The 24,801-nt window shown below is 34.1% G+C and overlaps 2 protein-coding genes across 5 annotated transcripts in view; one reads left to right on the top strand and one right to left on the bottom strand.

Annotated features, from left to right (window-relative positions):
* Window positions 1-19,880, top strand: part of LOC138328577 (uncharacterized protein MCAP_0864-like) — a 39,968-nt gene extending 20,088 nt beyond the window's left edge. For all 4 annotated transcript variants that reach the window (XM_069275452.1, XM_069275454.1, XM_069275455.1 and 1 more), the window contains 9 exons: window positions 429-482; window positions 736-789; window positions 1,251-1,292; window positions 4,687-4,728; window positions 15,019-15,102; window positions 15,287-15,482; window positions 17,626-17,718; window positions 17,993-18,070; window positions 18,339-19,880. In XM_069275452.1, the coding sequence (XP_069131553.1) occupies window positions 429-482; window positions 736-789; window positions 1,251-1,292; window positions 4,687-4,728; window positions 15,019-15,102; window positions 15,287-15,482; window positions 17,626-17,718; window positions 17,993-18,070; window positions 18,339-18,599 (904 nt within the window). In that variant the 3' untranslated portion in view covers window positions 18,600-19,880. The remainder of the gene's footprint in view (window positions 1-428; window positions 483-735; window positions 790-1,250; window positions 1,293-4,686; window positions 4,729-15,018; window positions 15,103-15,286; window positions 15,483-17,625; window positions 17,719-17,992; window positions 18,071-18,338) is intronic.
* Window positions 8,056-24,801, bottom strand: part of LOC138328574 (uncharacterized) — a 95,904-nt gene continuing 79,158 nt past the window's right edge. The window contains exon 21 of the transcript XR_011209225.1: window positions 8,056-8,198. The gene's annotated coding sequence lies outside the window, so the exon portion shown is untranslated. The remainder of the gene's footprint in view (window positions 8,199-24,801) is intronic.

A 24,801-nucleotide genomic window follows, 5' to 3' on the forward strand; every position in this document is an offset into this window, starting at 1 on the left:
GTTAATAGGTTCCACTTATTGATGAAATCAATCTTGTTGTGGACTATTTAAGTTGCCAACTTGGTCCGATATGTTTTTAATTGATAACGAAAGACTTTGGGATACAATTTTCTTATCTTTAGGCGTGCTTATATAAATTTAGTTTGTGATATTTAACATAATCTTTACATGTACTAGTGATATATCATTTTTGTAGGGATACGAATAAATGACTGAAAGTAATATTAAGATAATCTAACTTGGAGAAAATAAAATAGCTTAATACAGCATCTAAATTTGTGATAGACAAGACTCTCAAAAATGCTAATTAAAATCTTCTTAGACTAAATTCATATGAAAATAACAAATAAAATATCATTTATATGTTTGAACAAATTCAAAATCTAACATGTCGTAATTTTGTTATATAATATGTTTATCTGTGGTAGGGACAAACTTCAGACGGACGTAGAACTATTACAGTCAACTCAAAACACTCAGAGGTATGTTGTATGTGGCTCGATTAAGGTTGCTGTTCTATCTGTTTTGAATTATCACTCCTTGACATAGCACTTTTGATAACTAAAACTACTGACATTCCCAGTTTAGCAAGACAAAAGTAAATTGAAGAAGTAATCTGAAAACAATAATGCAAATCTGATGTTGAAAAGTTTAATATAAGGATGATTATATCATTTAGCTTGATATATTTAGGTTGAATCTTTCAGGCATTTATTTTTGTTTAAATAATTCCAGAAAAACGAGGGATTCTGACCAGGAGTCAAAAATAGAAAACCTAAGCAAAGAGAAGTAAGTTTTTGAATCTTGCGTTTTGATTTTAAGTAGCGAAATATGCAGCAGACCTACCAGTGTAACACTTGTTAATTTAATATTAATGAATGATTCTAAACACAGAAAAAAAGAATAGATGTAAACAAGCATTCAGACGAACACGTTGTGTTAGTGTTATTTGAACTGAAGAAGGCCCTATAGTGGCTGAATATATATTCCATAGAAATTATTTTGATTTTACTTTGAATTTATTTTGGCCTTTTATTTCGGATTATTTTTATACTCGCTTTATACCATTTTTACCTCATTATGAAAAAACTCCGGCCATATTATAATTGTATCTTCTCAACAAGATCTAGCACTGGGTAATACCGTATTGTTGATCTTTTCACATTTCATATTCATATAATGGTTAAAACGTAATAAGTCTATTGTTGTCAATACAAAATATGTCACATTACAATAAACTACTTTTGCAGGGACAAGTTGCAAAAACTACTTGATGACATGACGAAAGAAAGGTATTTTCAACACAATAGTAAAAAAGATGATTACTGACGTAATTTTAATATAATTATTTTGTAATTAGTTTGCTAATCTAATCAATATTAGACTTGTCATTCAGTTGCAATATGATACTATACGATAATCTCCAATACAAGATCTGAAAACTCCGTTCGGTGTCAGCTCAGCATGACCCCTGGCCTATAATCAGATCATGGCGGGATATACATGTACTTATAGAAGTTCACTCTTCCGGGAGATTCAAACACACCGAAACATCATATCGGTGACACGCTGATTGGCTCACCATAGCGGTCATGTTGAGATAACCCCGAAAGGGGACGTGTTAGATCTTGTATTGGAGCGTATCGGATCGCATAGTAGTGGAACAAAAATACAAGTCTAATTGTAATTAGAATGCCGGTTTGCTGTTTCATGCCAATGAGGTAGAGTCTATAACATTTACAGTGGATGTAGAGTTCAACATCCAATCATCAGCTGTCAATAAAATTACGAATTTCCTTATTTTACTTTGTATTGTCTGTTATGTACTCTGAACACTTTCGTCTAACGTAAAGTGCAGACATTTACGCCTAAATAAAATGCAATTAATCTGTAAAGCACTTTATCTACAGGCAGTATTTTATCATGTTAATAGGTTCCACTTATTGATGAAATCAATCTTGTTGTGGACTATTTAAGTTGCCAACTTGGTCCGATATGTTTTTAATTGATAACGAAAAACTTTGGGATACAATTTTCTTATCTTTAGGCGTGCTTATATAAATTTTGTTTGTGATATTTAACATAATCTTTACATGTACTAGTGATATATCATTTTTGTAGGGATACGAATAAATGACTGAAAGTAATATTAAGATAATCTAACTTGGAGAAAATAAAATAGCTTAATACAGCATCTAAATTTGTGATAGACAAGACTCTCAAAAATGCTAATTAAAATCTTCTTAGACTAAATTCATATGAAAATAACAAATAAAAGATCATTTATATGTTTGAACAAATTCAAAATCTAACATGTCGTAATTTTGTTATATAATATGTTTATCTGTGGTAGGGACAAACTTCAGACGGACGTAGAACTATTACAGTCAACTCAAAACACTCAGAGGTATGTTGTATGTGGCTCGATTAAGGTTGCTGTTCTTACTGTTTTGAATTATCACTCCTTGACATAGCACTTTTGATAACTAAAACTACTGACATTCCCAGTTTAGCAAGACAAAAGTAAATTGAAGAAGTAATCTGAAAACAATAATGCAAATCTGATGTTGAAAAGTTTAATATAAGGATGATTATATCATTTAGCTTGATATATTTAGGTTGAATCTTTCAGGCATTTATTTTTGTTTAAATAATTCCAGAAAAACGAGGGATTCTGACAGGAGTCAAAAATAGAAAACCTAAGCAAAGAGAAGTAAGTTTTTGAATCTTGCGTTTTGATTTTAAGTAGCGAAATATGCAGCAGACCTACCAGTGTAACACTTGTTAATTTAATATTAATGAATGATTCTAAACACAGAAAAAAGAATAGATGTAAACAAGCATGTAGACGAACACGTTGTGTTAGTGTTATTTGAACTGAAGAAGGCCCTATAGTGGCTGAATATATATTCCATAGAAATTATTTTGATTTTACTTTGAATTTATTTTGGCCTTTTATTTCGGATTATTTTTATACTCGCTTTATACCATTTTTACCTCATTATGAAAAAAACTCCGGCCACATTATAATTGTATCTTCTCAACAAGATCTAGCACTGGGTAATACCGTATTGTTGATCTTTTCACATTTCATATTCATATAATGGTTAAAACGTAATAAGTCTATTGTTGTCAATACAAAATATGTCACATTACAATAAACTACTTTTGCAGGGACAAGTTGCAAAAACTACTTGATGACATGACGAAAGAAAGGTATTTTCAACACAATAGTAAAAAAGATGATTACTGACGTAATTTTAATATAATTATTTTGTAATTAGTTTGCTAATCTAATCAATATTAGACTTGTCATTCAGTTGCAATATGATACTATACGATAATCTCCAATACAAGATCTGAAAACTCCGTTCGGTGTCAGCTCAGCATGACCCCTGGCCTATAATCAGATCATGGCGGGATATACATGTACTTATAGAAGTTCACTCTTCCGGTAGATTCGAACACACCGAAAAATCATATCGGTGACACGCTGATTGGCTTACCATAGGGGTCATGTTGAGATGACCCCGAAAGGGGACGTGTTAGATCTTGTATTGGAACCTATCGGATCGCATAGTAGTGGAGCAAAATTACAAGTCTAATTGTAATTAGAATGCCGGTTTGCTGTTTCATGCCAATGAGGTAGATACTATAACATTTACAGTGGATGTAGAGTTCAACATCCAATCATCAGCAGTCAATAAAATCACGAATTTCCTTATTTTACTTTGTATTGGATGTTATGTACTCTGAACACTTTCGTCTAACGTAAAGTGCAGACATTTACGCCTACATAAAATTCAATTAATCTGTAAAGCACTATATATACATGCAGTTTTTTGTCATGTTAATAGGTTCCACTTGTTGATGAAATCAATCGTGTTGTGGACTATTAAAGTTGCCAACTTGGTCCGATATGTTTTTAATTGATAACGAAAGACTTTGGGATACAATTGTCTTATCTTTAGGCGTGCTTATATAATTTTGTTCGTGATATTTAACATAATCTTTACATGTGCTGGTGATATATTATTTATGTAGGGAAACGAATAAATGACTGAAAGTAATATTAAGATAATCTAACTTGGAGAAAATAAAATAGCTTAATATAGCATCTAAAATTTGTGATAGCCAAGACTCTCAAAAATACTAATTAAAATATTCTTATACTAAATTCATATGAAAATAACATTAATATAAGACAATTAATATGTTTGAACAAATTCAAAAACTAACATGTCGTAATTTGGTATGAAATTTGTTTATCTGTGGTAGGGAAAAACTTCAAAAGGACGTAAAACTATTGCAGTTGTATGTGGCTCGATTAAGGACGTACTAGTAACATTTTTTGTTCTGACGTAGCGAAGTGTGCAGCAAAATCCTTCAGTGTAGCACAATTCTAAACACAGAAAGAAAACACACTCTCGTCACATTATAATTTTATCTTCTCAACAAGCGATCAAGCAGTGGGTAATCCAACAATACACCGAATTGTAGATCTTGTCCTTGTTCATGACGACGCACTTCATATTCATAATAATGTGAAAAATTAAGATTGTTGTTTATTATTGATGTCATTTGAACTGCCAGGGTTATTGTTCTGGCTCTTGTGACACATGAAATAGATTATTATATATGACGTAATAACAAAACATATCACATTGCAATCAATTTCTTTTGCAGGGACAGGTTTCAAAAACAACTTGATGGTATGACGAAAGAAAGGTATTTTCAAGATAATAGTAAAAAGGATAAAAACTGACATGGGAATTTTTGGAATCGGGTTTCCAATTTTATCAACATTATACTTGTAATTCCGTCGTTCCAATGTACAGATACTCTATGATACTATCTAGAAAGATCTAATAACTGCCTGTTTGGGGCCACCTCAGCACGACACATGGCCTAGAATCATAACATCTCGGGACGTACTAGTAACAGTTTATACTTCCGGGATATTTGACCACACCAAATAGCTCATATGCGACACGCTGATTTGCTCATCATAGGGGTCATGTTAAGGTGACCCCGAACGGGGACGTGTTAGATCTTGTATTGGAGTGTATCTAATCGCAAAACATAAATTCAAATATGTGTAACTATGCAATACCAAAATTAATATTTTGAACTTAGTTTCAATCTGGATTTCCAAAGTCAAGACTTATGTGTCGGTCATTTTTGTACTAACCGTAAGCGTAATACATGTACGTCATATCCTTATAGTATACGATTCACAATACCGATACATATACATGCTCCTGGACAACATGTAGGCCTAGATGACAGTCGTATCCATGTTAACAAAAACTAATCCGAGCGCTCGAAATGTCATGTAAGATTATAAGACTATTTCATATGTATACATGCAGGGAAGGGGTATTTCACTCGAGGGGTCATTCATTTTTTCAGATTTTTTTTTTATTAAATATTATGATGCTAAAACAATAAAATATTCTTTAATTCAGTATATGTTACTACAGTCAAATCACTGCTTCACACGCGACTATCGTTGGAATTTCATTTATATATTGGCGGTCAAGGCTACGCCAAGTCGCTTTTGATCACCATGATGATGTTTTGGTTCTGGAACTTGTTGTGTTATAATTACATTATTTCACAGTTATTCAAATGATTTCTATTATAGAGCTACCTAACATGGGCAAACTCTATATAACATAGCGTGATATGAGAGAAAATCTTGCATAGCGTTTCACGTGCGCGAAACTTGCGTTAAAATGGGACAAATGTTTAATGGCACCTGGGTCAACCTGATCCACAGAGGCGCGTAGATACTGTTAATATATATTGACCATGTATCAGTACCGTACGTCATTTCTTATTAGGGTATGTAATTACATATATATCGATTAGGACTATTAAGCCCCGTACTGTAAGCCTCTAGCTTCGTACTTTTTGTTAACTTACTGACCACAAAACACACAATCGCTGAATGATTATAGAATTCTGAATGATAGACATGAATTTGTGATTTCAATTATGATTTTGAACATCAAAAACACAACACGTACGGTAGCCTACCATCTAAACAGTCCTCCAATTCGCTTCCGTACAAGAATCACGTTTTAATACATACAATCCTGTATCACAACAAAGGTCGGACACTCGTATCGAAACCTAACCCCTGCTCGATTCGTCAAGAGCGGGCGCCCGCCGGCGACCCGGCGAGGCGGCTAAGTCACTCGATTCGAAGAAAAAATGCGCCGGTTGCGCGACCGGCGTACGCCGGATCAGCCGGTTTTGAATCACCGGCTAATACCGGCGCAAGATGGCGGAATAAATGTTAGATATTTGTTGACGAAACTCTCGTTAAGCAAAACTCATTCCGTTCAAACATAAATTCTCCAAACATCATGATTTTCTTGTTGTATTCATTAACGGTCAGGAATTGAAAACTCTTTTGATACACACAGGTATGTAGATATACATTTATGAAGCGAATACATCGAAATGTGCAGTGATGTATAGACTTAGATATATATATATATAGCCCAGGTTTTGCTCTATACATATTTTTTTCTCTACATAGTGTAATACGTACGGTATCATGGATTTTATAGAACCAAATGCTTGTGCATGTACATTCTAGCCTGATTATAATAAAAAAATTTAATTTAATGTATATAAAAAATGGAATGTTTTATTCAAAGTACATAAAATTTCAAGGACTTCTCTTGGACTGTGTATCAATAACAATAAAAACAGATTTTTAAGGTTTATTCTGAGATTTTACAATTTCGAAAACAACACATTTTAAAGTTCTAATGAATCGTTTTCGTCAAACACATGTAATTCAGAGTGTAACATAAGAACATAGATTTATATGTGTGTAAATACACAATTCAGAAAGAATGTTCAAATTGAGAATATGATTGTACGGGCATTGTTAATTCCTATGTCAAGTCACGGGAAAAAAATTCTACTGGTGACATGTAGTAAGAAATAAATTAATAAAATAGTTAAGTTACAACAATGCCACACCAAGGTATCAATTTAAACCCAGTTTATTAAGATAACTCATGCTTTACTAATCGGTGCTTCAGCGATCTGTTGAATTTTAGTAAGAACAAATAATGATTGGCGTGTGGCCCATTGCAACAATGCATGGAGCGACAGTGTTTGGAGCGACAAAAATGCCAGGTGTCGATATCACGCGACTGTGCGATAAGACAATCATGTCGCTCTGTCGCATTAGCGAGAAAATAAGATTTGTCGCACCGACAGTGTATTTTTGTAACGTTGCAGTGTCACTCCGCGCATTATCTCACTATTGCTTCGCGTATTGTCTTGTGATGTGTAATTAAATTCCAAGCTGTTATGCAAGAAAATTATCTCGTATGTATGTAATTCTACAATACAAATTACAATGCACCATACATTATATCAAATGTGCATTATAACAGGAACGCGCGGAGCGATTTTGTGAGGAACGACAATGCGACATGGCCGAAATAGGCCACCATATATGTTTTCTATTTCATAAGAAACTTCAACACAAGAGATTAATGCAGTATGATGCAATTTCTTATATTTGTTCTTTTGGAATAAATCAGCATACACGTGTATATTATACAGAGTAGCATGCACGATGAAGAAAAAATGAGAATGGAGGGGTTGTTCATTTTCCAAAAGGCGAAACAACATATGACATTATCCAGTCACGGTATCTTATTAATATTAAACTTTAATGATTTATGAATTCTATAAGTTCTTGGCCCGGAATCGAAAAAATACGAATATTTGAAAGCTATTTTTTTATTGGCAACATCGCTTTTTTCCAAATACACATTATGTTATTAACTCTACCATTACTATCTGAAGAACAATCACTCATTTATTATGAAACAGAGACAACCACGCACATGCACATTACAAGTTGTAAACGTATACGTAGAAGTATTTTTCTTACTCGTGCTAAGGGTAAGTTTAGCGTAAATAATGTTTACCATAACATGATATTAAGCAAATTAGAATATCATGTTATCTATTAGATCAACTTAAATTCAGTCTTTGATTATGTTTGATGCAAAAAGCAAAATGTTCCTAAAGCTCTGAAGAAATGTCTGCCATGATGGAATACGGCGGTTATACTTGTTTTGCCAGATCGACCAGTCGTCGCCCGGTCACATGATCGGCGTACGCCAGTAGCCGCTTTTCAGAACGAATCGAGCAGGGGTCTAGTTCGCTGGATCTCATATAAACAACTTTGAAATAAATGGTAATATAACAAAATAAGCTCCAGACCAAAAGCAATCATGGTGGTCGAAAGTGATTTGGGGAAGCCTTATCTGTCAATATATGAATGGAATTCCAACGATAGTCGTGACGTGACGTATGACGTAGCGTGTGACGCAGTGTTTTGACTGTGGTGACAAAACAGTTAAATTTACCGCTACATTTTTTCAAAATGTCAACCATGTTATAGTTAGAACTGAAATACATGTAACGCATCAAATCAACCCTTTCTCTTTGATTGTTCGTTCGTTTTGGATATGTGCGCTATATATTTCACTGGTGTGCATGATGTGGTATAAGCCAGTCAGGTCATGCATTATTTTTTCAGAGAATTAAACAGTTACCCAGATACGATACAACAAAAATATATTATTTTTTCGCAAACTCTCAATTTGGTAATGATATCAGAGAAAAAAGACTCTTTTATTATGTATGAATTGAGGATAAGGGAATATTCCGCCCTCGGGGTAACAAAATGTGGTAAAACCCTCGACAAGCCTCTGGGTTTTTTTTGACCTCTCGGATGGAATTCCCCTATCCTTCATGCATACATATGAAAGAGTCTTATGATATAGAACTAATGACCTGTCAGAAAATATTTTTATCTTTGAAATTCAAAATTAACCAGCCAGTAAATTGTCGAATCAAATGTCTATACTGGCATCAATCTTCTATACTCAGGGGGATTTCGAAGGTTCATTTATTATTTAGCTCTCTGTTCCCTTGTAGGCTAAATAAGTACAATTCAAGAACTCAAAACATTGGAAGAAAATGTCGAATGATTATAATTGTGTCATCTCCATATGCGATCATGTATTTTTATATTGATATTAACATTTTGGAAATTGGAAATGTTATACTTAATGTAAATTGATGGAGAAACAGTGTAACTCAAATCGATGAAAAATTACTTGCTACCGTGGTCCAATTGTTTTAGGGTGCAAGCAATAAAACAAACGGCATATTGATTTAAGAAAAGGGAATCTTATATTATAGTTTCAATTTTCGAAAAGTTAAGGAAAGTGGTATTTGTTACGAGATGTTACTGAATTAAGTAAAATCCGGTGTTACATACCAAGCATCTAATAGAGGTTTTTGCTATCATATCATTCATATTTTAACTTTAGGTTATTAATTAAAAAATGCATCTTCTTCAAACGGGTCCGATGTTTTAGTACGCCAGAAAGAAAGGAGATACACGTGTAACATGTACTGGTTTATTTATTTATCTTTTATAAGATATGCTCTAATTTCGCTCTGTTCTCATTGGTTTCATACGTGGTCAAGCGAGATTCGATAAATGGCATATTGCCCCTGTGTATCAAACTTTAGAAACATCGAGTCAATGTACATTCTGTGACATTATTACTCAAACGTAGACTTCTACAAGTTGACGTGCTGTAGCCGTTGTTCTTCCTATAATAACCATAAAGATAGGATAATTCTTTTGACATTTATCAAAGAAATTACATATCTAATATAGAAAATAGGGACCTTTGATTCGATCCATAAAGTGTTATAACGCTTTGGTAGAATATAACATAATGACATCGAACTATGCCCTCGGTCATTATTTAACTCTACCGAGGCGTTATAACACCATATGGATCTCAACAAAGGCTTATAATGGATGATTCTATACCTATTTCAAACATAAACTTCACATTTATTACATTGATCTATAAGAGAATAATGAAGTAAAATAAATTGCGTGAAACAAAAATGAAAATGCAAGAACAAATGTAAGTTTACTCTTGCGAATACTTTTCACTCTGTTTTTTTCACATTCAATAGTCCATATGGTTGAATTCAATACGTTGGACCGTTATAGGTAAATTGCTACCAAGTATACAGGTACATAAATTCAATCATAGTACATGTGATGCATTAAAATTATAGTAAGAGAATATCTTGATATCGACATTAAGGATATACCATTTTTATATTACCTTTCAAAATTGATGCATAAGTCTTAATGCTGTATTCTTGCGTTGAGACACTTGGGTGCATTAGGGTTTAAAACACCAAATAGCTTTCCACGCCAACCATGCAACTCTTATCAAAAAGTCAAAGACGACTTGATTTTTTTTTTTTTTTTTTTTTTTTTTTTTTAAATAAAAACGTTTTGTTCGATAATGCCAAATATTACAAATAGAAACATTATTAAACTAGTTTTTCAAACATTGATGAAACCAACTACAAAAATCATGCAACAGTTTAATTGTTAATAAGACTGTAACGTGTTACCTGTAAGTCAAAAAGTGTAGCTCAAAAGTAAGATATATATTATTTCGGGTTCTCTTTGTTTACCATATATTGTTATACGAAAACGAATTACATGTATGTTACTCTCTTCTTGACCTTACGTTGAGATTTATTATTCTTAAGGGTTGTTCAAAACTAAATAGTCACACTAATAATTGACATCATTAATTTTAAAATTGAATCTCCTACTCTAACTCTAAGAAACAATAGTCATACTGTGTCATAAAACCAATACATATTGAAGTCGATTCTTCAATCAAGTATTCTGTATATAATGAATTAAACCATGATTATCCCATCAAATTCATTTTTAGCTCACCTGGCCCAAAGGGCCGGTGAGCTTATGTCATGGCGCGGCGTCCGTCGTCCGTCGTCCGTCGTCCGTCGTCCGTCCGTCCGTCAACATTTCCTTTAAATCGCTACTAGTCATAGAGTTCTGCATGGATTGTAACCAAATTTGGCCACAAACATCCTTGGGGGAAGGGGAACAGAACTTGTATAAAGTTTGGCTCTGACCACCCGGGGGCAGGAGGGGCGGGGCCCAATAGGGGAAATAGAGGTAAATCCTATAAATCGCTACTTGTCCTAGAGTTCTGCATGGATTGTAACCAAATTTGGCCACAAAACATCCTTGGGGGAAGGGGAACAGAACTTGTATAAAGTTTGGTTCTGACCCCCTGGGGGCAGGAGGGGCGGGGACCCAATAGGGGAAATAGAGGTAAATCCTATAAATCGCTACTTGTCCTAGAGTTCTGCATGGATTGTAACCAAATTTGGCCACAAACATCCTTGGGGGAAGGGGAACAGAACTTGTATAAAGTTTGGCTCTGACCCCCCGGGGGGCAGGAGGGGCGGGGGCCCAATAGGGGAAATAGAGGTAAATCCTATAAACCGCTACTTGTCCTAGAGTTCTGCATGGATTGTAACCAAATTTGGCCACAAACACTTGGGGTAGGGGAACAGAACTTGTATAAAGTTGGTCTGCCCCGAGGGCAGGATGGGGGGGGCCCAATAGGGGAAATAGAGGTAAATCCTATAAACCGCATGGATTGTGACCAAACTTGTGGGAGAGGGGAATACAGAACTAGAGTTCTGCATGGATTGTCGGACCAAAATTTGGCCACAAACACTTTGCTCTGACCCCCCGGGGGGCAGAAGGGGAACAAACTTGTATAAAGTTTGGTTCTGGCCCCCCGAGGGCAGGAGGGGTGGGGCCCAATAGGGGAAATAGAGGTAAATCCTATGAATCGCTACTTGTCCTAGAGTTCTGCATGGATTGTAACCAAATTTGGCCACAAACATCCTTGGGGTAGGGGAACAGAACTTGTATAAAGTTAGGCTCTGTCCCCGGGGGGCATGAGGGGCGGGGCCCAATAGGGGAAATAGAGGTAAATCCTATAAATCGCTACTTGTCCTAGAGTTCTGCATGGATTGTGAACCAAAATTTGGCCACAAACATCCTTTGGGGAAGGGGAACAGAACTTGTATAAAGTTTGGTTCTGACCCCCCGGGGGCAGGAGGGGCTGGGGCCCAATAGGGGAAATAGAGGTAAATCCTATAAATCGCTACTTGTCCTAGAGTTCTGCATGGATTGTAACCAAATTTGGCCACAAACATCCTTGGGGAAAGGGGAACAGAACTTGTATAAAGTTTGGCTCTGACCCCCCGGGGGGCAGGAGGGGCGGGGCCCAATAGGGGAAATAGAGGTAAATCCTATAAATCGCTACTTGTCCTAGAGTTCTGCATGGATTGTAACCAAATTTGTGGCCACAAACATCCTTGGGGAAGGGAAACAGAACTTGTATAAAAGTTAGGCTCTGACCCCCCGGGGGCAGGAGGGGCAGGGCCCAATAGGGGAAATAGAGGTAAATCCTATAAATCGCTACTTGTCCTAGAGTTCTGCATGGATTGTAATCAAATTTAGCTACAAACATCCTTGGGGGAATGGGAACAGAACTTGTATAAAGTTTGGCTGTGACCCCCTGGGGGCAGGAGGGCGGGGCCCAATAGGGGAAATAGAGGTTAAATCCTATAAAATCGCTACTTGTCCTAGAGTTCTGCATGATTGTGACCAAATTTGGCCACAAACATCCTTGGGGGAAGGGGAAACAGAACTTCTAAAAATGTTGGCTCTGACCCCCGGGGGCAAGAGGGTGGAGCCCAATAGGGAAATAGAGGTAAATCCTATAAATCGCTACTTGGCCTAGAGTTCTGCATGGTATTGTGACCAAATTTGGCCACAAACATCCATTGGGGAAGGGGAACAGAGCTTCTATAAATGTTGGCTCTGACCCCCCGGGGGTAGAGGATGGGTAGGGCCCAAGTAGGTGAATTAGATGGTAAATATTCTATTCCTTCAGAAAAGAAACAATGAATTAAACCAATGATTATACCCATCAAATTCATTTTTCTATATTTAAATCATAATATTTTGTATATACATGTACTATGTTTTGACTCACGACAATATCCAAAATATAACTATTTTTTCAATATAGGAAAATATATAAGTCTATATGAATGGTTGTAACTGTCGTAATCTTCCCTTTGCCGGCCATAAAAATAACCGATAGGTTTACATTATCATACTACATTTTTGTTGGAGAGTTGTTTTCTGCCAGGAATGCCTTGCAGGTTAAAAAAAACATTATACCATTATACCATACATATTTTGTTTGTATTTGTATATCATGGTTTTTGCTAGAACGATCGGAACTATCTTGATTTATATTGTTTGATGTGGCAGTTTTATCACACATAGAGAATACATGGTTTGTATCTTACTCGGCAGAGCCTCGTCATCGCGGCTTTCTTAAGTCTCGCACCAAAATAAAACTTGTATTGTAAGATACTAGCCGTGTACTCTGTTTATCCTGCAACCAGTATGACATTCACAACGAAAGCAAATTACCAGTTATTTACTTGGTATCGCTTTTTTGAAGCGGAGAAAAAGATTCATTCACTGAACCGAATGAGAGTGTACTCATTTTTACTTCCATGGGAAATATATAAGCGCAATCGCAAACAGTACCATTATTTCTATTCTGTGTGGAATATCACTGAACAAATATGAAAATACTCAACAAACAATACTTACCCATCAAAGAATTACCTTAGAATACATAACAAGAAAAGGACACCGTCGCCATACAAGAATCTCGTTATCGTAAAAAAGACGTCATTCCGGTGAATGTAACGTCACGCTTTAGCGGGACTGAATGACGTTTCATTTATCGGAAGGCTAATGTTTTAGCTCAAGTTGAAAAAGTTTCGTATCATGTTGAACAATTCACGTGATCGTATTGACGGATAAAGCATTTCGTATTGACGGATAGTAGTTATCAGTCAGTATGTGGGAAAGTTGCAGGATAATTCTAGCGCATGTAATATCTCGGGATATGTAACGAATATCATAGCATAACCTAGGACGAATTCAATCGCATTGTGTTTATATTGGCTGTGAAATGAACACTAACTGCTTTTAATTAAGTTTAAATATATCGGTGATTAATTTATTTTCCTCCGTAATTGAGATTTTATTATAATGTTATAATCATACTTCATACTTACAGCAACAAACAGGAAGAGAAAATATTGATGCTGAAGAAGGAGAAGAAAGATTTTGAGAGAAAAATGTTGAATTATATCTTGTATCATATAAACCGCATGACTTAATTTGCATTTCATTCAATTCAAACGTATAATCAAAAACAAGCAGGTTCGGCAATCAGAGATGTATGTACATTTGAATATTGTTTAGTATACAAGTAACATATATTGTATCAATTATATTTATAAATCTTTTTTGTTTCATGAAAACAAACTATTTTCACAGTTGCTGATTTAAATCTCTTCTGTGGATTTAATTTTCCGATAGAAATGGACCTGCTAGACGTATTCAATATTATAGAACTTTTGACGATGAGATTGGCCATATTTATTTACTTTCAAATGACATTTTTGAACACCAGTAGGTTTGATAATTACATGGCCAGATGTAGAAGGTATCATGTCGTACGCATACTTACATATACATTGTAGTCAGAAAATGACTAAAACAAAATTTAAAGAAAACAAAAAAGCTAATTAAGACAAATTGTATTCTATAGTTATCACTAATAAAAATGTTTCAAAAGGTATGATACCAATTTTTGGATATTAATTAGCATCTTCTTGCCGATATCACTGCGCTGTTTCATTGGTCGGCATCTACATGATTTTGCTGTAGATATTTCTATCGACTCAGATCGGAAATCATTTAGCTCAGAAATTACTCACTTGTTTGTGAAATAAATTTTATATTCAACAACCACTCGTTGAATAACCTATATTTATACAATTTTGTCTACTTGAACCAATCCATTATCGGTTATATCTACAGTGTTTGTGACAACTTTTCATTACCATGGATATATGTATTTTTCGTTAATAAAGTGGTAGCTTATAATGAATTATCCGGAGGTGAATTACCTAATACTATGTAAATATGAATTACAGCCCAGGACAAAAGAAAGACGGAGACTCATCCTCCGCGAAAAAGATTTCTAGACTTGAAGAAGAAGTAGAAGGATTAAGAAACAGGTATATGATGCACGTCCATGAAGTAATGTATCCTACTTTGTGATGATTATGTCGTCAGCTTCACAGATATCACAGACGCGTATTATTGTTTACATCTCACGCTATCATACAAACTTAAATAGGCATTTAAAATTAGTTGAAATCTCAAATTTTTCTAACTGGAATTTGTATTTTATAACATCAGATTAAGCAAAATAGCTGGGGCACAGTTGACAGACAACAATCCCGCCATCGCAGATCTGAGCGATCCCAACCGTCCTCTGAGTCTTGGAGAGAAATTTTCTGAGTTGTATGACAATGAATGGACGGACGCTATGGAAGAGTTGTCAGATAGCTCAGACGAACGTGAAGTGATAAGGCAACTGCTTGAAATTGTAGTCGTAAGTATGCGTGTGAATGTCAAAATCAATTATAAATGTTATTTTACACTGCTCTCGAAATGTTCTTTCTATCACAATAGGCGGTGTTATCCAACTCTCAGGACATTGAATAAACACTGCAGCCGTTGATTAACAATTTGTTTATATCACACGTGGTATAAACCCTGTACGCATTCTGATTGGCTGACACGATGAACTTTGACCTAACTACTTATTTCTCAGTGTCACGTCATCATTGTCAACGTCACCAATAATTAAATGACGTCATTCTATGTTGTGATCGCCGCCTGACGTCCAAAACTGCTGTTTGAAAGCGTAATCGTCGTGGTCGTTGTGTCAAAATACGTGACATTTTCATACATGTTAAATTGACCTTTAGTACTAATAATACATCTTTACGGACAAGAATTTTACTGATGAGTTTCGTAGATTTAACGTGTATGAAACGAATTTGATCTTGATGGTACTATGGCTTGCTGATTATCTGGCGGGAAATTGACGAATGCTTTTACATGTATACATGTTGTCAGACATTGAGTTTTATTTTCTGAAAGCAATAAGACGTTAAAGGAGCATTATTTAACCCTAAAGATGTTCCCAATTAGAAGAATTTGATATCGATGGATTATATATCAAACGATTACTTTTGAATACTAATTAGAGTCTTTTTGCTGATAAAGATATTACTACACCATATTTGCATATTTCAGTAAATACACGTTACTTTATCCGTGCCGTATTTCTTTCGACTAAAAACGAATATGATTGTGGTAGAAACAGGTCACACTACTCGTGGTTGTTGAACATTGAATTTATTCCACACTCGTGAGTTATTTTTTAAAAGTTACAAAAGACACTCGCTAAAGCTCGTGTCTTTTGTAACTTTTAAAAAAAATAACTCACTCGTGTGAAATAAATTAAATATTCAACAACCACTTATTGTGTAACCTCTATGTTACACATGTTAAAATTTGTTGGCAATTTATCTCAGAGAAAACTCTCGATGTATGAGTTAGAGACAATTAAAAAACTTGATAGATAATATATTCTGATGTCTGTATTACAAAGGTTTACACATTTCTGTACTTTATGTATATTTGTAAAACTACACGTGTAACATAATTGTTGGAGGACAGTGTATTTATCTGTGAGTGTTTACTACTTATATCATGATTTTATCATTCGTTGATTACTGGATTCCCCTTTTTCTGTATAATTATGGAATAATAAATTGTAAATTATACATGCAGATAATATCACACCTCCTTGAGCGGTGTATTGTGTTGGTTGTGTACAAACAAACACGTTTTATTAAAAATCTACGTCAGCCACATTACCTGCAATGTTAGAACGTTAAAGTATCCAAGTCAATGATGAAATTCTGACAGCTGCAAGAACAGGAAACAACTTTCGGATTTCTGACTAATTTCTGAACTCTCGGACTAATTTAAGTGTGGTTCTAGATGATCATGTAGGCTAAATATCCTTAAATATCAGCAAGTATTTGAATTGTAGAGATTATCAAATGATCATTTTGATATCACATCCTTTATGCGGCCCGGGGTCTGAAAAACAGAACCAAAGGGCTGATGAGTGGCGTGATATTTAAATGATCGTTATAATTGTTTTTTATACGTTTTGTGTCCATTGAAATTAACAAAGAATCCACAGTTAAATAAAATCATAACAAGTCTGACTATTGACTGTTATTCAGTGAATTTTAGAAAGGCATCACCGTCATACTGAAATCATAGTGTAAAAACCAAAATTCAAAAATTCTACAATAGAAAATAACAACAATACCTATTAACATGAAATAGAAAAATAAATCGCTGTCGGTGCAGGTTGGAAAGCCGGGTTATTTAACAGTTTTGATTGTGACGTCATTGACAGCACCATCAAAATAACAACTGGATAAAAGCAAAAAATTTTTTTATTAATTTGATATCACTCGTGGGGGTATGGTATCACTTGGGCTGATATACATTTGTAAATGAAGATGTTGTAATTTAAAATCTATCGCTTGCATGTATATAACAAAAAATATGGCACTAGTAATAAGCATATGACCATGTTACTAAAACGATTTAAAACTAGAACTGTGTGTATACAAGTTATGATTGTAAACGGATTAATTTTACAGGATTCATACCAATTTTGTTGTAAACGATCAAATGAATTCATGGACAGAATCAACGGAACAATGGAAAAGTTTTCTGGCAATTCGGTTTCTGAGGTGAGAGATACGTTCCATGATTTTAATTAAGGAATATTCAGTCTTGATAACTAATGTTATATTTCATTTATTACAGAGGTGATATCTAAAGCATTGCTTCTACATAAAATATAGTATACTATCCATAGGACTGTCGATATGTCTAATTACAAATAAATCCATATGGTTTCCCATACTTAATTGGTGTAATTTGTATTATACCTTAAGCAAACTATAAAAATGTCAATTCCCTTAAATAGTTCTGCATAATGACTGTTTTTATATGTGTCCTAAGATGCCGAAGGAAATCTTGAAAACAAACAAGGATTTCCGAAAGAGTCTGGCAGTGCATTGTGTTTATCACTTACAAGAGGTAATATTCAGTTTTGCAAAATTGTTAAAATAATTTTCGTTTCTGCTTATTACTTCTATTTCACATTCATAGGATATAAAATCATTATATATATCATATACCTAAAACGTCTATAGCAGATTTTATTTGTTTTTGTTTCTTTGCAATAGCCCTTTGATAAATTTTGGAAATATTTTCTTCATAACACAATAAATCTTGTTTGTGTACTTGTGCTCATTTAGTTTACCAAAACCTTTTTTTCTGATAAAGATTTTGTTGTGGTACGCAGGAATTCACGAAACTAAAATCGAGAGGAAATGCAGGAAAGAAAACAAAGGCTTACATGAAGAAGTGTGTACAGGTTTGCTGGTTCATGACGGTACAGGACCCAAAAGTTGTAATCAATCACAATGTAACAGATCATTTTGACGAGGACAGATTCAAAGCCTACACAAAGAAGGGGAAACAGGTAGACTACCTGGTCTGGCCCGCCTTACATCTTCACGAAGGTGGACCGATGATTGGCAAGGGTGTGGCCCAGGGAAAGTAATAAGCAAGTACCAAATGACATATGCTTAAAATCACAGGCTTAATGTACTTGAAGGAAATATGCAGCCAGTGTATATCAATTACAAATTAATTTATTTGTTTTTTTTTTCAATTTTCATCTCATCTTTAAAGTGTGTTCTGTAGCAATAGTCCTTTAGTGTTTTAAATATTGTATAGCTGATAAATTTATAAACAGAGGGATTTTCTAATACTTAATGTTTGGCCAAATGTATTATAGATTGAGAAAAAGACACGAGAAATAAAAGAAGATTTAGGTGTCTGACAGTTTATTACAACTACAGACAGTGGTTAGAAGTAGTAACCCAATTTCCATGATTACGCCGTTATTATATAGTGTGAAATTGACTAAGAATTTCATTTATGTATTTTCTTGAAATGCCCATCAATGATAGATGTATTGAACATCCCTTTATCATGTGCTGACCAATACGATGAGTATTAATTATTTTGGGAAACAGAAAATATTTCTGTGTGTTGATGTAATAAACATTGCATGAAAAAATTGTATTTAAAAGTTTAGGTTGCGTGTATGGAGGCAAAATAAATTTCAAAATACCACACAACTTGTGCATCCGTGTTGATATACACCTTGATACAAATATTTATTTTAGCCTGTTTTGCTATTTGTTCCGTTGGAGTTGCTTCCCTTCGTTTCACTCGGTAAGCGACGGGAGGTAAATACGATGGATCAAAACATGATCATAAAAATATTGATTGTTTTCACAGTATGTGAGAATTTAAATAAAAGTCATGTGATTGAATGTTTTTGAAAGAGTATGTATTTTTTATGAAGTGTATTATTTTACTAGATAACAATATAATAGAATATATGTATCGTATAGATTGTTTTTATTGTTTCCTTAAAATGTAAATCCTTTAAAGTATTTATCATTTCATATCTTACCCATAAATATAACTTTTTGTTTATAATTAACACAATCTCTGAATAAGGCATGTTGTTTTTTTCGCTAAAACAGAACTTCTGAATCAAGACTATTTGATTGTTTTTTTTTTCAGAATAAATTAAAGTGATTTAGCGGATTGATGTTAGCAAAAATTGGTCAAGGATGTGAAGGAAAAGGAAGAAAGAGTTGTTGCTTATTTTATACAGTCGTGTTTCGGGATTTAGAGGAACTCTATTATGTAAATAATTGTATCTATTTGAGCTAAGCACGCATTCATTATTGTACTCTCATCACATCCGTCCAACTTGATTTTTTTCTATAGATGTTACAATAAAAGCTCTATTTATTAAACTTTACATTCCATGATTGTTTATTAAATAATAAACCATAACTACATACACCCAAGAGTAAATATTTAAGAAATTTACTGAATCTTTTTTCCATAAAATCCATTGTCTAATTAGATGTCTTGTAGACAATTTTCATTTGCGCTATCCTTGCCTAAACAACTCATCTATTTCCAAGCATCTATATAGACAACATAACTTGTCAAGATATAGTTAAATATATATTTGCATTATTTATCCAGTTTGGGTGTTTCTTGTAAATCTGTTTAGGTAAGACTATGGATGATCAGCGGCGTGTCCACGTCAATATTAGTGACGTCATATTTGTCACCTGTTATATGTCAATTATATAAAATAGATTTTACTTGGCCTTGGTTGGTTTGTATAGTAATTGTGACAAGCGAAATAGCAATATATTGTCAACGTTGTTTAAAGCAAAACCATTCGACACTAGAAAATTGTACAAATGCAAAATTAAATATAATGTATAAAAAGGTTAAATCTTTTATTAAATATTTACATCTTTATCATTAAATTTATGAGGTTCTTGTTTTGATATCTTCAAGGATATATTTACCTAACGTACATAGTCATATTGTGATTTTCCAGCGGAATAATTATATAAACTGATATTATCCATTACCCAACGTATCATGAATTGGTTACACGACACAAGATATATTGAAGATCCAGTTGTTTGCTTTCACTAATTATGGTTTGTAAAGAAGCTATATACTGCTGGGATCTTGATATACTAATAAGGGTATAAGATACAAATGCATTTAGTCACCTAAGCTACTACATGTTTGTATATACAAGTGTCACAATATGATCAAGACATACAGCCGATGATTTTGCAAAATTGTAATATGTCAAAAAATCAATTACTATCAATAAAATATTCAGCGCTATTTCCAAATCAAACACGGTGGGTAAAAATAATTGTATATGTTTGTGATACATCAAACATATATATCTATTCATGCATTGCTAGATAAAATATATCAAATTAAATGAATACATTAACCATTACGTTGAGCGAAAGAGTTGTAGTTGTTGCAGGGGTAGAGGATAGGGGAGTGGAGGGGTTAAAGGTTCGGGTAAGGAGTGAAGGGTAAAGGTTAAGAGAAGATGTAGAGGGTAGGGGAAAATAGTATATTGTAAGGGAAGAGGGAAGGGGGGGGGTTAAAGATAAGGGAAGAGAGTGCAGGGTAGACGTAAAGGTAGATAAGGTGTGGGTAACAGTAGAGGATAGAGGGAAGGTGTAGGGGTGATTGTAAGTAGTAGAGGCATATGGTATAACTTATGGATAGATGCTAGGGTAGAGGTAGGTATAGGGTAAGTGTTAAAGGGTAGGGGCAAAGAATGTACAAGAATCTGTTACACTATGATCAACATGATCGGAATCACACAGTACGCTTATTGTGCAAGTCCATGAGCATGACCATGTATTCCCTTCATTCACGCGGTGATGACACAGTCGGTTTACTCCAAAGATTTTTTTTTAGTGGAGTCATTAACCTATTCCCCGAATGGACTATAGGATGTAAAGTCATACATGTAACAGTTTTCCGAAACATAGCCTGTCGATAGTTCGTTGGAGCATCTCAACACTAGGTAACATTACCACTTCGGGCGATATGGGCTGGCCATCCACTACCTCTAAAAAATATCTTAAGTATTCAAAACTTTATTTGGAAATTAAGAATATGAAACGTGATTTGACTGTCAGAACTCTAGCGGTGGTCCAGCCCGATTGTTTTAACCATAACTGTAAATAAAACCGTGCGTCTTAACGAGCCGATAGGATTTCTTTCTATTGACGTTGGACTGGTGAAATAAAGATATCTTCGTATTTTTTTTAAACTCGAGTGTGTATATTAAATAGTAAAGAATAACGTAATACTGATGCCGATAGTAAACAAACCCAATTGTGGAACGATAATGAAAATGCTAATTGTAGTTAATAGCGATATTTATGGCATTTACATATGAACTTGCATCAATGGCTCATGTAAATTTCTACCACAATACGTTTTGTTATTCAAACGCAGGCGTCATACAAATGTGCAGCGCGTTGAATAAATACTTTTATCAAATGAGGTTGAAGACAAGATTCACTTTTCAAAATACTGTTAGTTTTATGATGATATATGGTGGAATACCATGATTTTTTTCCCTTTTTTAGAATAAGCTATTAAAACTTGTAGAATTTAAGAGGTACATTTGTTTTCGTTCTAAAAGACTCGTATGTCTTGAAAGCAAGGATAACTAATCTGATAATAACTAAATTGATATGCCATGGGATACGAGAGTACAACAAGTGCACACGGAAAATAATCCGCATTGTTGTCCCTTTAATGAGCATAATGCCAATTAGGGATTCCATCTTCGCATTTATATATGTGGTTGGCGAAGATGATATTATGCAACGCTCTGAACGAGTCACTGAAATATTTTTTTCAGGTGATGATGCTTAGCGATGAAAGAAAACCCATATAGCATGATCATTGATTTTGCAGTACCTGTGTGGAAATATCTCTATTACTACCTCCTTTGAAAACAAGTCAATTAATTTGCTTCAAAACGAACAATAATTAAAAGTAGTTAAACCATAGAGTTACTGTATAATATGATGTTGTAAGTGAATAGCAACGACGGACATGGTGAACTAGCAACCAAAACGAAGACTTTGTGATAATCTGTCACTTTATATTCGCGACACACTTTCCGTGTAATTTTGAGAGAGAGCACAACCTTGAATTAAATTGTTTCTAATTATTATATTAATTGTATATATGAACGCCCGGTTTGTAATTAGAGCCTTTGATTGCGAATTTATATATGTGCAAATATATTGAATATAAGAATGCCTTGACATCTTACGTAATGTATATGCGGAAATAAATGACAATATTGCCCCGCCTTCACAGATAAGTACCGATTCACCTATATGGGTTCGCTACTGTGTAGTTGTTAGATTTCGTGATCTACTGTTGGAACTTATTCGCGGGGGCTTATTTTCACAAATTATCTTTATAGCTTTAAATATAGTCATTGAGATTACAGGCTATGATATATTTTAAACTATGATATTGATACATTTCGCGAGGTTTTAAACTTCCCAAAGTTTGGATGCATACGCAAATGTAGCTAAAATGCGCCCCCCTCGCTTCCGCAAATGTTACCAACTATATATATATGCACATAGGTCAAACATAGAAAATAATTATATTACAGTAGTGACTAGCGTATGTAAAATAATGAATACGTTAACAAATAAGTACTATCAATGAAATTACATATAGGAATTCCACAAAGCCAAATACGGCGTTTATCCACGCATTAATTAAGCGTTATGTATTTATATATGAATATGATTCATATCTTTATATTAGATACACCATATTTCTACTCTTGTCTACCCCTTCACGTTAGTTTAGTAAAATATTTTCGTTTATGGATAGAACTTGCTATACTATTTAGATATCATCCTTAAATGAAGGGGCATCATGTTACATGTTAAAAGTGGCGTCATAGTTTACTATTTCATCATAAAGTTACGGGACTGTGACATGATGTTAGTCTATACTGTAATTATGTTATAATATGGGTCGATGGTGTTATTTCTGCACGCTTGTAGAACATGGTGTTATATGAATATATTATGATAATATAGTTCGACATTTTACTAATATTAGACTGTTTGAACAAGACGTTATATGGTGACCATCCTCGATACTCCAGGGCTTCCGATCACTTACGATCCCTACATGTAAGTGATCAGAAGCCCTGGAGTATCGAGGATGTATGGTGACATACTCAATAATTTCTTGAATATATGAAAGAAAATTAAATAGAAACTAACCTTGTGGTGTTCTACATTTTAGAACAGCGTGAACATGGTGGGACATGGAGTATTTTAAGGATATATACTTGGTAGAGTTGGTGTATCAAGTATTGATTGAAATCGATAATTGGTGTACCAAATATTGATTGAAATCGAGACCGAACAGAGATCCGATCAAATGTGTGGATATATCATCATTTAACTTGATATCATTATGATACGGGAGCTAAACAAATAGAAGTAGGGTATTTTGTATACTTCGTTAGCCAACTTGAAGGCTCGCAAAAAAAAAAAAAAAATGAAAAAGTCTAAACTCACATCTTAAATAAACATTGTTCTAAGTTTGTTATCCTTAGCCATATGTCATATTATCGATGACAATCTGTCTGCTGTATATCTTTATTTTATCAAATTATGAACTTTGAAGAAATCAAATCACCTAGTTATGGTGTAGATTTTTTCAGCAAGTTTTTCCTATGCAGTTGGCTTCATGAAAAACTACAAGCCACAATCAATTCTGCGAATTCGTTGCAGAACTAAGACATTTCGAACTTTCAATATAGTAGAATTTTAATTAAACCAATTAAAATTGTGCAGAAAACATGAAGTATTTTAAAATTTACACCATAGATTGCACATGTTCCTTTCGTTGAGGGTTAATCGATGAAAAAAAAATGTTCAGAAATGAAAAAAATGTTGGGGAACCAACTTTTTCATATATCAATATTAAGACCACATATTTAGATAAGAAAAGAATTGATTTGAATAAAAAATTTATGTTGCATAAATATTGCATTTAATTAATTTATAACAGTCAACGTTTAATTTCTTTTTAACTTAAAAATAGTAATACTGTCTAGTTTAATACCCTAACAAAATGAAAACAATCTCTGAATTATGAGATAATTTTGTGACAGTGAGTCCGAAATGTAAATAAGTTTGGCAATACAATGCATGCTTTTTCATGTCTAGCTGTGACTCCCGACATGGTTTCGGTAAAGGCAACCTTCTTTCCAGGAATGAACTGATGGAAAGAGACGGAACCCAATCATATACCAGTTAATCAATCGCTCTTTTGAT

Source organism: Argopecten irradians, chromosome 7, assembly GCF_041381155.1.
Source record: "Argopecten irradians isolate NY chromosome 7, Ai_NY, whole genome shotgun sequence".
NCBI classification, from domain to species: domain Eukaryota; kingdom Metazoa; phylum Mollusca; class Bivalvia; order Pectinida; family Pectinidae; genus Argopecten; species Argopecten irradians.